This window comes from Bison bison, unplaced genomic scaffold (assembly GCF_000754665.1).
Source record: "Bison bison bison isolate TAMUID 2011002044 unplaced genomic scaffold, Bison_UMD1.0 scf7180017864289, whole genome shotgun sequence".
NCBI classification, from domain to species: domain Eukaryota; kingdom Metazoa; phylum Chordata; class Mammalia; order Artiodactyla; family Bovidae; genus Bison; species Bison bison.
Window position 1 is genome coordinate 5,081,938 of NW_011494861.1, and position 13,272 is coordinate 5,095,209.

General features: G+C 43.2%; 1 protein-coding gene across 1 annotated transcript in view; it reads left to right on the forward strand.

Moving 5' to 3' along the window:
* RERE (arginine-glutamic acid dipeptide (RE) repeats) overlaps positions 1–13,272 on the forward strand; it is a 304,726-nt gene that overhangs the window by 209,843 nt on the left and 81,611 nt on the right. Inside the window, exon 11 of the mRNA XM_010850194.1 lies at positions 2,707–2,805. Within this exon, the coding sequence (XP_010848496.1) occupies positions 2,707–2,805 (99 nt within the window). The remainder of the gene's footprint in view (positions 1–2,706; positions 2,806–13,272) is intronic.

Genomic DNA, 13,272 nt, shown 5'->3' on the forward strand with positions numbered 1-13,272 from the left:
TCCTCTGTCCCTGGGATTCTCCAGGCAAGAATACTGGAGTGGGTTGCCATTTCCTTCTCCAATGCATGAAAGTGAAAAGTGAAAGTGAAGTCGCTTCAGTCGTGTCCGACTCTGTGCAACCCCATAGACAGCAGCCCACCAGGCTCCGCCATCCCTGGGATTCTCCAAGCAAGAACACTGGAGTGGGTTGCCATTTCCTTCTCCAATGCATGAAAGTGAAAAGTGAAAGTGAAGTCGCTCAGTCGTGTCCGACTCTTAGCGACCCCATGGACTGGAGCCTACCAGGCTCCTCCGTCCATGGGGTTTTCCAGGCAAGAGTACTGGAGTGGGGTGCCATTGCCTTCTCCGAATTATATTATAGAACTTGGCAAATATCTGCTTGCTCTGGATCTTAGGCAAAGTATGAAAATCTAACTTTTTATTTTATATACTTCTGAAAGGAGGCCAGTTGAACAGTTTTCAAACATTTGCAAATTCTAATATTTTAGTATAGCATTTCATTTATTTAGTATAATATTTATAGTATATTATTTTTTAAATCCTCTAACAATGAATGTCATAAAAATACATAAGGTCATATCTAGCATCCATATTTTTTGTGTACACTCACCCATATCCACACCCAACCACCACCAAAAAAAAGATACAGCATTAATCATTGAAGTAGGTGTTTTTGGTTTTTTTAAGGTAGTTGTCTTAGTAATTAATTTCTAGTCTGGACATCTATGGGTAGTCTGGACTTGGAGTAAGTTGGGATCCTCTAAAATGTGAGACTAACTTGGGAAATTTTGATTTTTAATAACTTTTTGTTTTGCTGAATGAGCAATGAAAATGGACATTTAACTTCCAATAGCAGTCAAATAGTTATAGGAGAGATTTGCTATATCCAAAATTTTTATTTATTTGTTCTTCCATTCATCCATCCAAACAAATAAACAAACTGACTTACTAGTAAAGTTCGCACCTTATTTGTACTGAGGATTTGCAAATGCTGGTGAATTTTTCAAATAAGGGATTGAAGCACTTGTAGAAAGATCAGCATGTCCCCTTCGGGCTGGCGTTGTGTTCACTGCTGTGTCCCCAGGGTTTGGGGTGTGGCCTGCACCATAATAGGTACTCAGCTAACATCAGATTGAATGAACCTGAAGACACTGAGGTGGAGATTTAGGTTGAGTCTATCGAGGGACAGTAAGTAGTTGAAGGCCTTTGTTTATTAACTCAACAAGTATCTCTGTGTATCACCTTTTGCTATGGATGGTGTTAGTTCCTGGAGGTATAGGTCTCAGCCAGAACAAATGCTCCTATCAGAGTAGACTTTGGAAAGAAAGGGCATTCCCCGGTGAGAAATCTGGAGAGACAGCCAGAGTTTGGGAAGGTCGATATGAGCAGGAGGATCATTCTCTCTACTCCTTCTCTTCATTGTCCACAGGTGGAGACTCAGGAACCAGAGGTGGACATGGTCATAGGAGCCAAGGCAGGCGTATCTTTGCAAGATGGAGAGGGATCAGGGGTGCCAAGCATTGCCCAGGGTTAGAAAGGATATGGAGTATAAAAACATTCTGTGTTTCCCTGGTGGTCCAGTGGTTAAGAATCTGCCTGCCAATACAGGGGACATGAGTTTGATTCCTGGTCCAGGAAGATTCCACATGCTGCAGAGCAGCTAAGCCAGTGAGCCACAACTCTTGAGCCTGTGCTCCACAACAAGGGGCTTCCCTTGTGGCTCAGCTGGTAAAAAATCCACCTGCAATACAGCAGACCTGCATTTGATCCCTGGGTTGGGAGGATATTCTGGCCTGGAGAATACCATGGAGTGTATATAGTCCAGGAGGTTGCAAAGAGTTGGGTATGACTGAGCGACTTTCACTTTCACTTTCCGCAAGAGTAGCTCCTGCTTGCCACAACTAGAGAAAAGTCTGCACATAGCAATGAAGACCCAGCACAGCCAAAAATAAATAAATCTTAAAAAAAAAAAAAAAAAACAGTTTTGACCAGAGAGAAAGTCCAGTCCTAAAAGGAGCATGTAGATAAACTAGCATCTTCATTTATATGTGCTGAGAAGTTAGTATACTGTTACATAATTAGATTTAAAGTTTTTATATTTAGATACTTGAGATTTTTTTTAGTGAAATTATAGGTGAAAGACTTAAGATGTGCTAATGGGAAAGAACATAATCTGTCATGTCTTTAGACCACTTTGAGGGAAATGGGACAAGAGTAGGGGTCATGTAGGCTGGGTTTGAGTCTTGGCTCCACCGCCTACTGGCTTAGTATGGGTGAGTACCTTTACTCGACCTTTCCATGCCTCAGTCTCCTCATCCATAAAATGGGTGATGAGGGTTCCTACTCCATAAGATTAACTGAGAGAATACTTTCCTCATAGGATTAAGAAAGATAATGAGTGCATGGAAGGTGCTTTAGCAACAGCCTAGGCTAAATTTTCCATAAATGTTACTGTTGGTCTTCATCTTGTTCCTGTCATTGCCAGAATGTTCTCTCTCCTGCTTGTGTCCTTCTCCCAGAACAGCTGGATCCGGGGAGTGGTTGGATATTAGCCAGTTATGACACTGGCTGAAGTAACTCTGAGTCTTGTGTGCCCATCTCATGACTCTTCTGTTAGAGTAAATGAAGGATCCCCTCTTTATTGATTTGCTTCCAGTTCTGTTATTTGGTGCAATGAACAAACTAAAATTGTCATTATTGTTTTAGCTCCATGAAAGTGGCTATGATGCTGGCAAAGCTCTGCAGCGGCTGGTGAAGAAGCCTGTGCCCAAGCTGATTGAGAAGAGCTGGACCGAGGATGAAGTGGTGAGCGGGCGGGAATCGGCCTCGGGTCTGCTCTGGGGCATGAGGGGCGGCTGGGCGTGCTGCTCACCGTGTCCCCAGGATCCGGTCATGGCTGCAGACTGCCTGTGGCATCTGTCAGTCAGGATAAAGAGCCTTTGAACCTCATAATTGTATGGAAAGAATTGAGTTTAGTCAGCATTTGTTTCATAGAAAATGGGAAAGATTTCCCCAGCTGTCATGGAAAGAGAGGAAATAGTTGCTCTTTAAAAAAATTAGTTTGGGTTGGTTGGTTTGTTTGGGTGCAGGCTAGCTTTTGATACCTCCTTCTGTTAGGAAGGATTCAGTCATTTTAGAACCAGCTGATACTCTCTTTAGATTAAGGCTGCACCTTGTTTTTGTTGTGAAGTCTGCTAAGGGTCTCTAACCTGCAGAAGGACAGTAGTCAAGAGCAGGAAACATAGACTTTAAATCAATATCAGATCTTTCATATTCATTCTGTTACTGCTGCTGCTGCTAGGTCGCTTCAGTCGTGTCCGACTCTGTGCAACCCCATAGACAGCAGCCCACCAGGCTCCGCCATCCCTGGGATTCTCCAAGCAAGAACACTGGAGTGGGTTGCCATTTCCTTCTCCAATACATGAAAGTGAAAAGTGAAAGGGAAGTCGCTCAGTCGTGTCCGACAGTGGGAAGATAGAAATGTACCCAGAAGTACATGTTTTCTAACTCATGGATTTTATCCCAGCAGAAAGAGTTCTAATGAAGCTCTCCTCCACCTTGTGACTTTGGGGAGAAGAATTGCTACACAAAGCAGGGAGATTTCTTGTGCTTTTGCAAATACAGTCTTCAGTATGAGCATCACCACTTGACATTTGCCCTTGAGGCTGACCGAGATTAAGATGAGGGCTGGCACTGATACACATATTGATTGATTGTGAATTCCTTGCCTGTATTTAAGAATAGCCTATGGGAGAGTGTTTCCTGGTCCCACTCATTCATGTTTTCAGCAGTTTTTATCAAGTGCTTGTTATGTGTCAGGTGCTATGTTAGGCACTATCAAGGGGAACACAGGGCCCCCCATCGAGAGGGGAGACCACCTGTAAATCAGTGTGTGCTGAGGAAAGCCGTGGGCAGGGGGCGGGGGTGAACCAGATGGGGGCCTGGCTTCTGTGAGGAGGCAAGCCTTGGATATTGAGGGCCCTAAGGTGGAAGCGCACCTGGCGTGTTGGAGGAACAGGCGGGAACATGTCCGAGGGGAGAGCGGCAGGAGAGGTGGGGCACAGGTCTGGTGGCCGGTAGACCTGTGTTCAGAGTCTTGCTGTTTGCTCTGCGTGAGTGGCTTCTGAGCACAGGGACTCCATCTGCCAATGACTCTCTGGCTGCTGCTTCAAGCAAGAGTGGCTTCGGGCTGTGTGAGAGCCCAGGCCTGGGTGACCGAGTGGCACAGCAGCGGTGGTGGTGAGAAGTGGTGAGATCCTGGGTGTGTGCCCAGGGAGGTTTCCCTGGGGTGCTGTGGATGAGGGCAGCAGGGGTTGAGAGGAGTGAGGGAAAAATCAGGAGGCAGCAAGGAGGGGCCGAGATAGTGAGATGGTCCTTGAAGCTTCCATAAGAGAGCGCCAGCCTTCTCAGCGGTCCCTCAGTTCATAGGAGTGTTGGTGAAGCCTCAGCTTTGAAATAGAGAATGTGAAACTTGACCCGATTAGTAAAGAGATGCAGACAGCTCAAACTTTTGTCCTTGAGACAGTGGCCAAAGTAAAAATGTTAAACTCAACTGTGTTGAAAAGTCACATATTAAAAAACTAAAAATAGAGTTGCCATATGATCCAGCCATTTCTGGCCATATATCCAGAGAAAACTCTAATTTGAAAAGATACACGCACCACTGTTCACAATAGTCAACACATAGAAGCAACCTGAATGCCCGTAGAAGATGAGTGGGTAAAGGAGATGTGGGGGGTGTGTGTGTGTGTGTGTGTGTGTGTGATGAAACATTACTCAGCCTTAAGAAAGAATGAAATAATGACATTTGCAGCAACATGGATGGGCCTAGAGATTATCATACTAAGGGAAGTAAGTCAGAGAAAGACAAATATACGATACCACTTATAGGTGGAGTCTAATATGACATGGGTGAACTTATTTATGAAACAGAAACAGATTCATAGATATAGAAAGCAAACTTACAGTTACCAAAGGGGGAGCATGGCGTGGGAGAGGGATAAATTAGGTGTTTGGAATTAATAGACACAAACTGCTATGTATAAAAAAGATGAACAACAAGGTCCTATATATTGAATATAGTTCCCTGTGCTGTACAGAGAACTTAGATTCAGTATCCTGTGATAAACCATAATGAGTATGGTGTGAAAGTGATTTGGTATGTGATAAATCCTAATGAGCATGAAGAGAGTATAAAAAAATATTTATGTTTATATTACTGAATCACTGCTGTACAGAAATTAACACAACATTTAAATCAAGTATACTTCAATTAAAAAAAAAAAGTCATGGATATTGTTTTCCACTGTAGACCTATTTATGTGAGAAGAAGTAAGAGATCTGATGGGTAAAAATGTTAAATTCTACACAAAGCCTTTGTGAAAGACAGACATAAGGAGATGAAAAGGCTGGGACAGTCGTGGACAGTGGCCCATCCTAGGGCCTGTCAGCACGGATGTCCCCTGACAGCTGCTTCCCAGACTCAGGCTCCTCACTTGGTCTGGTCTCTCCTCTCCTTCCACCTTCATGTGCCCACCCCCGCCCCGCCATTGTCCCTCCCTTTTCACTCCTGCCTCCCCAGCTCCTTTCTCTCTCCCCCTTCATTCACTCCTCCATTGACCTTTCATTCCCTCTGGACCTTTCACATTCCTGCTGAAAAGAGCTGGCTTCCTTCCCCAACAGCATTTGCTTACATCAGACGCAGGGTGGGCAGTGTCCTCTCTGCTGCCTCTTGGGGACATGCAGCAAATGGTAGGGTGACGAGGGTCGGGAACCTGACACATGGGGAAAAGCCCAGCTTGATTCTGAAAAGTGAAGCAGGACTCCAGAGTGCCACTCACTCCCAGCCTGGGATAATCATCTCTAACCGCATACATCCTTGTCAGTCTGGGCTCATTTTTACCATGTTTGTTTTAGTGTAAGTTTTAAGAAATGTTTTGGCAGTCATCCAGCCCTTGCAGAGCCCAGGGATCAAATGGTTCCCTTACTCATAGGAAGTTAAGTTCACTTTCTAAAACCTCAACAGGGAATGAGGGAGGGTGATTGAGTAATTGATAGGCTGAGGGAAGCCTCACCTGAACTGTCCAGATCACCTCTCTGAATCGTTTTATGTGGCAGTAGGGCACATAAACCAGCACTGCTCTTAACCTGCCACCCCTCCTGCTGAAACTCCCACATTTTCTCACCCCAGGAATCAGAAGATTTAAGCAAAGTAAATGGGCCTGAACTCAAATAAATACGTGAACCTGCCTCTTCTGTCCCTCTTAATGTTCTGTATACTTGGGTGCTCTAGTTATGTTTGAATCTCACTGGCTCCAGTGTATCAGTCTGACCAGCTGCCCAGCATCTGACCCGACTCCAGCATCGATGCACTTGCTTCCCTTTGCACAGACGTGAATGGAGCACCGTGTGAGAGGGTTGGCAGGGAGCACCTGCCGTGGGACCCCTGGCTGTGCTGACAGTGGGAACCTCCTGACCCTGTGGGTCTTCTGCCCTGGGAACAGACTCCTCTCTCTCTCTTGCCAACCCAGACCCTAAGGTTCAGCATCAAGGCACTCCGCTGCTGAACTAGGTCTGCATCCTTTATTGGCCGCTCCTGAAGCCTCTGTGCTGCCATCGTGACAGCTTTGTTCCTCACGGTCTTTATTTCTAAGTTGGTTGTCCTTCTAGTTTGTAGACTTGTGAAGAGTGAGGACTTTCTGATGGTGAAAGTAATGTCTCTGCCTTTGAGGCACTTGAGTATTGACAACTCTATTTAAGATGATTGGTTTTAAACTTCACTCTAATTGACACTGTCCTCAATCCAGCATTTAATGGTTAATAATTATGCATCAGCACCAAGGAGAAAAACTTTTATATGAATCCAGTGATGCATATAAAAGTAAACCTTAAAAGTTTACTTTTGAGAAAAGTTCCCAAATTATGGTTAGCACTATCACCGGACCTCTTCTTCTGAGGTCTTTCAGATAACGATTAATTCTTGAGATCTTAGGCCTCAGAATTAAACAACAGGAGGCCTTTCATTTCACACTTCCTCTCAGTAATTCCTTAGACACTTGATGTGTTGTTACAGATATGGTATTTCTTATTGAAGTTGCCTTAGGGCTGAGATACTTTAAATTCTATTGAACTGAAGCCAGGTTTGTGCCAGTTTCTGTCAAATTCTAAGCCAAATAATGACAAAAGAACTCTGTTTTAGAGGAGAGACTGTTGGAAACACCTTGGTAGCTAGCTCATGGGGAAGTCTTTCAGGCTAAATAAACCAGGTCAGATCAGAGGAGTGTTTTTGCTTTAATTCAAGAAGCTTATTGAACCCCTAACATGGGCTAGGATGGAACCCATGTCAGTGACTGGCTGCTGCCTTGGAAAATGATGTTGCTGGTTAGCCAGTTTCACTCACAGCATGCTAAAAATATTGTTCCTTTTCAGGAAACCATCCAAATCAGTAGAACTCAGGAAGAGAAAGAAGAGGAAAGTACAGATCAGAACTTAAAAAAACAACAACCCTAGATTATTAGGTTTTTAATTAAACATGATGAACACATTTAAATATAACACAAAAGCCCCAGGGCTGAACTGCGCCTAATCGAAACAGATTAAGCCACCCTTCCATGCTCGGGTAGTTATTAATTCTGTTTGTTTATGCATGCAGGCTGAAGGGAGCATTTGCGCCCTTGTGTTGTTGCTTATTGCACTGGGATTCCATTGCTTGCTTGGTGCTGTGCTCTTAATTAGCATTCAGCTGTTGATTATGGAAATACTGGGGGTGCTAATTGAATTCTTTTCAAAATTCAGGGCCTGCATTTTCCTTGTGGAGTTTGGCCTGCCTTGCAAGGTTGTAAGATTGGGTGCCTCTCTGAGCTGTGCGTTTCACCCTTTGCTTCCCATCCACTTTGCTGTGTTTCAGGAATTACTTTCATGCAGAAATAGCTTTGGGCATAATTCCAGGTGTTACATAAGGGAGAGGTTGTGTTGCTTTGGATGTCCCTGCAGAGTGCTTCCATTTCATCTTGGGTAACTGTAACTTTTGGAGGTTTCTCTGGTGGCTCAGATGGTGAAGAATCTGCCTGCAATGCGGGAGACCCGAGTTGAATTCCTGGGTGGGATCCCCTGGAGAAGGGAATAGCAACCCACTCCAGTATTTTGCCTGGAGAATTCCATGGACAGAGGAGCCTGGTGGGCTACAGTCTATGGGATTTCGAGCAGTTGGACACGACTGAGTGACCAAAGCTTTCACTTTCAACTGTAACTTTTATCTTGAAATATGTGTGTGTGTTCAGTCCCTCAATCGTGTCTGACTCTTTGCAGCCCTGTGGACTATAGCGTGCCAGGCTCCTCTGTCCATGGAGTTCTCCAGGCAAGAATACTGGAGTGGGTTGCCATTTCCTACTCCAGGGGGTCTTCCCGACCCAGGGGTGGAACCAGTGTCTCTTGCTTCTCCTGAATTGGCAGGCAGATTCTTTACCACTAGCGCCACCTAGAAAGCCCCATCTTGAAATATGGTTCCCTTTAAATATTTCATATCAACTTTGATGTAATACATTGAGGTGAACAACCTAGATACAGATAACCTCTGGAATTTTTTATCCAAAAAGCGTTAATCCGTGGGGACAATAAACCTTAATTGGTCATGTACATGGATTTTACAGATTCATAAATTTTAAAACATCTGAACCATCTTTCAGTTTAAAACTCCATTTATCATAAACATAAATGGAAGTCTTTCTTTCGAAGTTGACATGACATGGGAGACTAATTCTCTGAATATTTGTAATCCAATGAACCCAGGCCACTGGTCAAGGATTACTCAGATGGAGGACACAAAGCCCTTGCCACAGTGTCTTTCTTTAGCAGCACCTTCCGAGGCCTTTGTTATGGCCTTTTTGGAATGTTTGCTCAATAAAACATTGTTTTCGTTGTTCACTATTTTCAAGCCAGGCATCTGGATGTGCCAGAAGACAGAGCTGCTTAGTGGGGCAAAAATACAATGAATTTTATTTACTGTTTGTGTGGCAGCTGTAGAAAATGGAATTCACAGCAGAACCGAAGTTAAGTCCCTCCAGCAGCAGGAGGTGGTGGAGGTGAAAGCTGCGGGGGCAGGGTGGGGTGCCTACAGCCCACGATTACCTACTTGCAGATGTAAGCTTTAGGATGTCCGTAATCTTCGTGTTCGGTTTTAAAGGTATATAACATTAAATATAGGAGAAGGCTTAATTGAATTATATTTATTTTAAGAATGGTCCAAAAAAAAACAAAAAGAATGGTCCAGTTTCCAAAGTTGTGGAACAATTTATATAGTCTTTCAAGAAATGTTGATGAACCTGTAGGTCATCCAGTATGAATCCATTCATTTTCTTTTTCTTTTTTAAATTTTATGTGGCTCTTTCTCTCCTGTGAGACCATTATTATAAAAACATTAAAGGGAAGTTGAAACCTCATCACCATCTCACATTTTCCTTGTTTCATACTCTCTTCAAAGTACTTTGTTTCATGTACCTACATCATTTTATGTCATTGTAAACTTACATAAATTGAATCATAACATTAAAATCCTCACTTTTTAAAGAAATCTTAATCTGAAATTTTTTACGGTTTGCTTAGAACCCGAAATATAGATATGCTGTATTTAGTGCAACTCATAATACGTACTCAGTAAATTTTAAATTGGATGAAAGTAGTTTTTTCTCCCTACTGATTACCCTTCCTCTCATTTTAAACTAAATTGGTAACCATTTCTTATGAACAGCTTAATCCTTAGATATGAGAGTAGAAAAAAGAAAAGGAAGAATTATAATGTGTGTTGCCATACATTGTACATATAAGTAAAATACATGTTGCTCATGTTACGTATTCTTATTATGGTCCATGGTAAGAATCAGGCCTTACTATTAAAAAAGGAAGATGTACATTTGGGTAAAATTTGCCTAATGTTTCAGATATTAGTGAAACTAAACTATCTTTTCTGTAATTGACTCCCATCAGACTTTGAATCAAACTCTTGTTTAAAGAAGTCAATAGTGTGGATAGAGTGGAGTTTATTGTCAAGTCCTTTTGGAAATGAGACACCAAATTAAAAATCAATTATATGTGTAGAAAAGTTGGTGTAAGACAATCAATTTTGTCAGTTTGCAGAAAGATTCTACTGTGTAACAAGCTGTGAAAAGAACTGTACTTTAGAGTCCTTTAGTAAATTAAATAAGCCAAGCATTGGAAGGGGAGAGATATTTCAAAAATTTATTTCATTGTTTCATATCAGTAGAAGTTGCCTCTGGGTTAAATCTACAAATTCAGCTGTGACCTTGCCTTTCACATATGTGGCTTTATTGCTTTCTAGGCTTCCTCTTTATGGTGTGCTCAAAGTTAGTATGCCTGTTTCTCTCTTTTTAAACAAGAACTTTTTTTTTTCATTTTCTTTAACAAGTATGTTTTCACGTTCCTTATCCCAAGCCCTAATTTTAGTGTTTTTTTGTTTTTGTTTTTAAGAAACCTAGCAGTGCATTGTGCTGTTCTCTTGGGCTGTGTGTGAGTGTGTTTTCTTGTTCATGCACGTGTACGTGTTTGGGCCTTGGGGCGATGTAGGATAGGACAGAGACCTGGGAAGTAACCCCACATGGAATACAAGCATAGCATAAATTAGTTCTCACTGCCCAGGCTAACCTTTTAAAATCAAAGAGTAATTTCTATGGGACATTTTTCATTTTTGCTTGAAATGGGGCAGTGTTGGGCAGAATCTTCAGCCTGAAAGATTAATAAATATGAGAGCAGTGGGTTATTGAAACCATGTTTCCATCTCATTTTCAAGGACGTGAAAAAAAAATGAAGATAGCATGTACTTTCAGCCACTCTCCATCATCTTTCTCTGTTCATTTTAAAAATGAGAGCAAGGCATGAGGGGACTTGAGACATGCATTTGTTCTCCGATAGACAAAGTGGTTACTTTATAAATGAAGAGGCTGGAAAAACCCTTTCCTTCTGCAGTTTCTTAGCAACAGAACTGAAATCAATTTTCATTGTGTATGCATGGAACACTTTGTGTACAGTGACATTGGAGCCTTACATTTTCACAGGTGAAACACACGTTATTAGCCTGGTAGCTAGAATTCAGGATTAGGGAAGGAAACAGGAGGTTTAAAAAAAAAAAAAGATTGCAGTGAGGGGGAACCTACATTGAGAGGAAGTAACTCATGGAAGAGGAGAGTGAAAAAGTTGGCTTAAAGCTCAGCATTCAGAAAACTAAGATCACGGCATCCGGTCCCATCACTTCATGGCAAATAGATGGGGAAACAGTGGAAACAGTGGCTGACTTTATTTTGGGGGACTCCAAAATCACTGTAGGTGGTGATTGCAGCCATAAAATTAAAAGACACTTACTCCTGGGAAGGAAAGTTATGACCAACCTAGACAGCATATTAAAAAGCAGAGACATCACTTTGTCAACAAAGGTCTGTCTAGTCAAGGCTATGGTTTTTCCAGTGGTCATATATGGATGTGAGAGTTGGACTATAAAGAAAGCTGAGTGCTGAAGAATTGATGCTTTTGAACTGTGGTGTTGGAGAAGACTCTTGAGAGTCCCTTGGACTGCAAGGAGATCCAACCAGTCCATCCTAAAGGAGATCAGTCCTGGGTGTTCATTGGAAGGACTGATGTTGAAGCTGAAACTCCAGTATTTTGGAGCTGACTCATTGGAAAAGACCCTGATGCTGGGAAAGATTGAGGGCAGGAGGAGAAGGGGATGACAGAGGATGAGATGGTTGGATGGCATCACTGACACAGTAGACATGGGTTTGGGTGGACTCCGGGAGTTGGTGATGGACAGGGAGGCCTGGCGTGCTGCAGTTCATGGGGTCACAAAGAGTCGAACACAACTGAGCAACTGAACTGAACTCATGAAAGCTGTCTCCTCTTGGCCCACTTGTGTCTTAAATCTAGTCTCTTTGAGGTAGAAGTAGTAATGGCCTTGGTGGCCCCCAATTGCTGTGTTCACTGAGGTGCCAGCCTGGTTTTTGTATTCCCCAGTAGTGTTATGTGCTTATTCTTCTCCTGATAACCCTGCATACTGCCAAGTGATAACCAATTATGTTTCAGCACTTGCTTTAGGACATTTTTCCAAAGTTATGTTTATATGGGTAAATTCCAGTGCATTATCCACACCTATATGGCAGAGCACTGAGGTGTTAGGAAGCAGAATGTGTTTGGTGGTCAGAAAGAAGAAAGACAGTTTCCGCAGTTGGATCTCACCTTAGTGTTCAGGCCCAGGTCTGTGTCTCCAGCTTTGGGCTTGTTGAGTTTGGTATTGGGGCTTGGCAGAGAGAAGAGATGGCAAGTGAGCCTGAAGACAGGATGAGTCCTTCACGCTGTTCACCAGGATACTCGTTCAGTTCTCATTTTAGATTACTGGTCAGAAGTCATTCATTTATTTCATTAATGTCCAGGGAGCACCAGCACAATGCCAGGTACCACTGTGTGTGTCGGTGATAACAGCAGGGAACAGAAGGAACAAACCCCCTGTCCTCATGGAGCTGACATTCTAGTGGAGAAGACAGATTGAAACAAGACCTTAAGTGACGTACCTAGTGTGTTCGCCAAGTGCTAGAGTCTTGTATCCCCAGAATGTGGCCCAGGGCCTGGAGCAAAGTTGGTCATCAGAAAACATTGTTTGACTGGCTTGAATAGTAGAGGATGTTCCCCCTCCCCCCAAGTCCCCAGATCCTCAGACCACTTCAGTGGAGCTGGCCCCTGACACTGAATACAGTCAAGGAGGATTTCTGAGTCATCCTGTGTGAGGCCAGAGCATCTTTAGACTCCAGCAGTGTTATGTGGACGCTTCCCTGCTCTTTTCTTCTTAGTAGCTTCCCTTGGAAGGAGCAGCCAACTCCTTCCAGTTGTCTGTTTTATTTTCTTGTTGTTCAGTCGCCAAATCGTGCCCGACTCTTGGTGACCCCATGGACTGCAGCACTCCAGGCTTCCCTGTCCCTCACCATGTCCCAGAGTTTGCCCAAGTTCATGTCCATTGAATCAGTGATGCCATCCAACCATCTCATCCTCTGTTGCCCTCTTCTTCTGCCTTCAATCTTTCCCAGCATCAGGGTCTTTTCCAATGAGTCAGCTGGTTCAAATCAGGCAGCCAAAGTATTGGAGCTTCAGCTTCAGCATCAGACCTTCCAGTGAATATTCAGGGTTGATTTCCTTTAGGATTGACTGGTTTGATCTCCTTGCTTTCCAAGGGACTCTCAAGAATCTTCTCCAGCACCACAGTTTGAAAGCATCAATTCT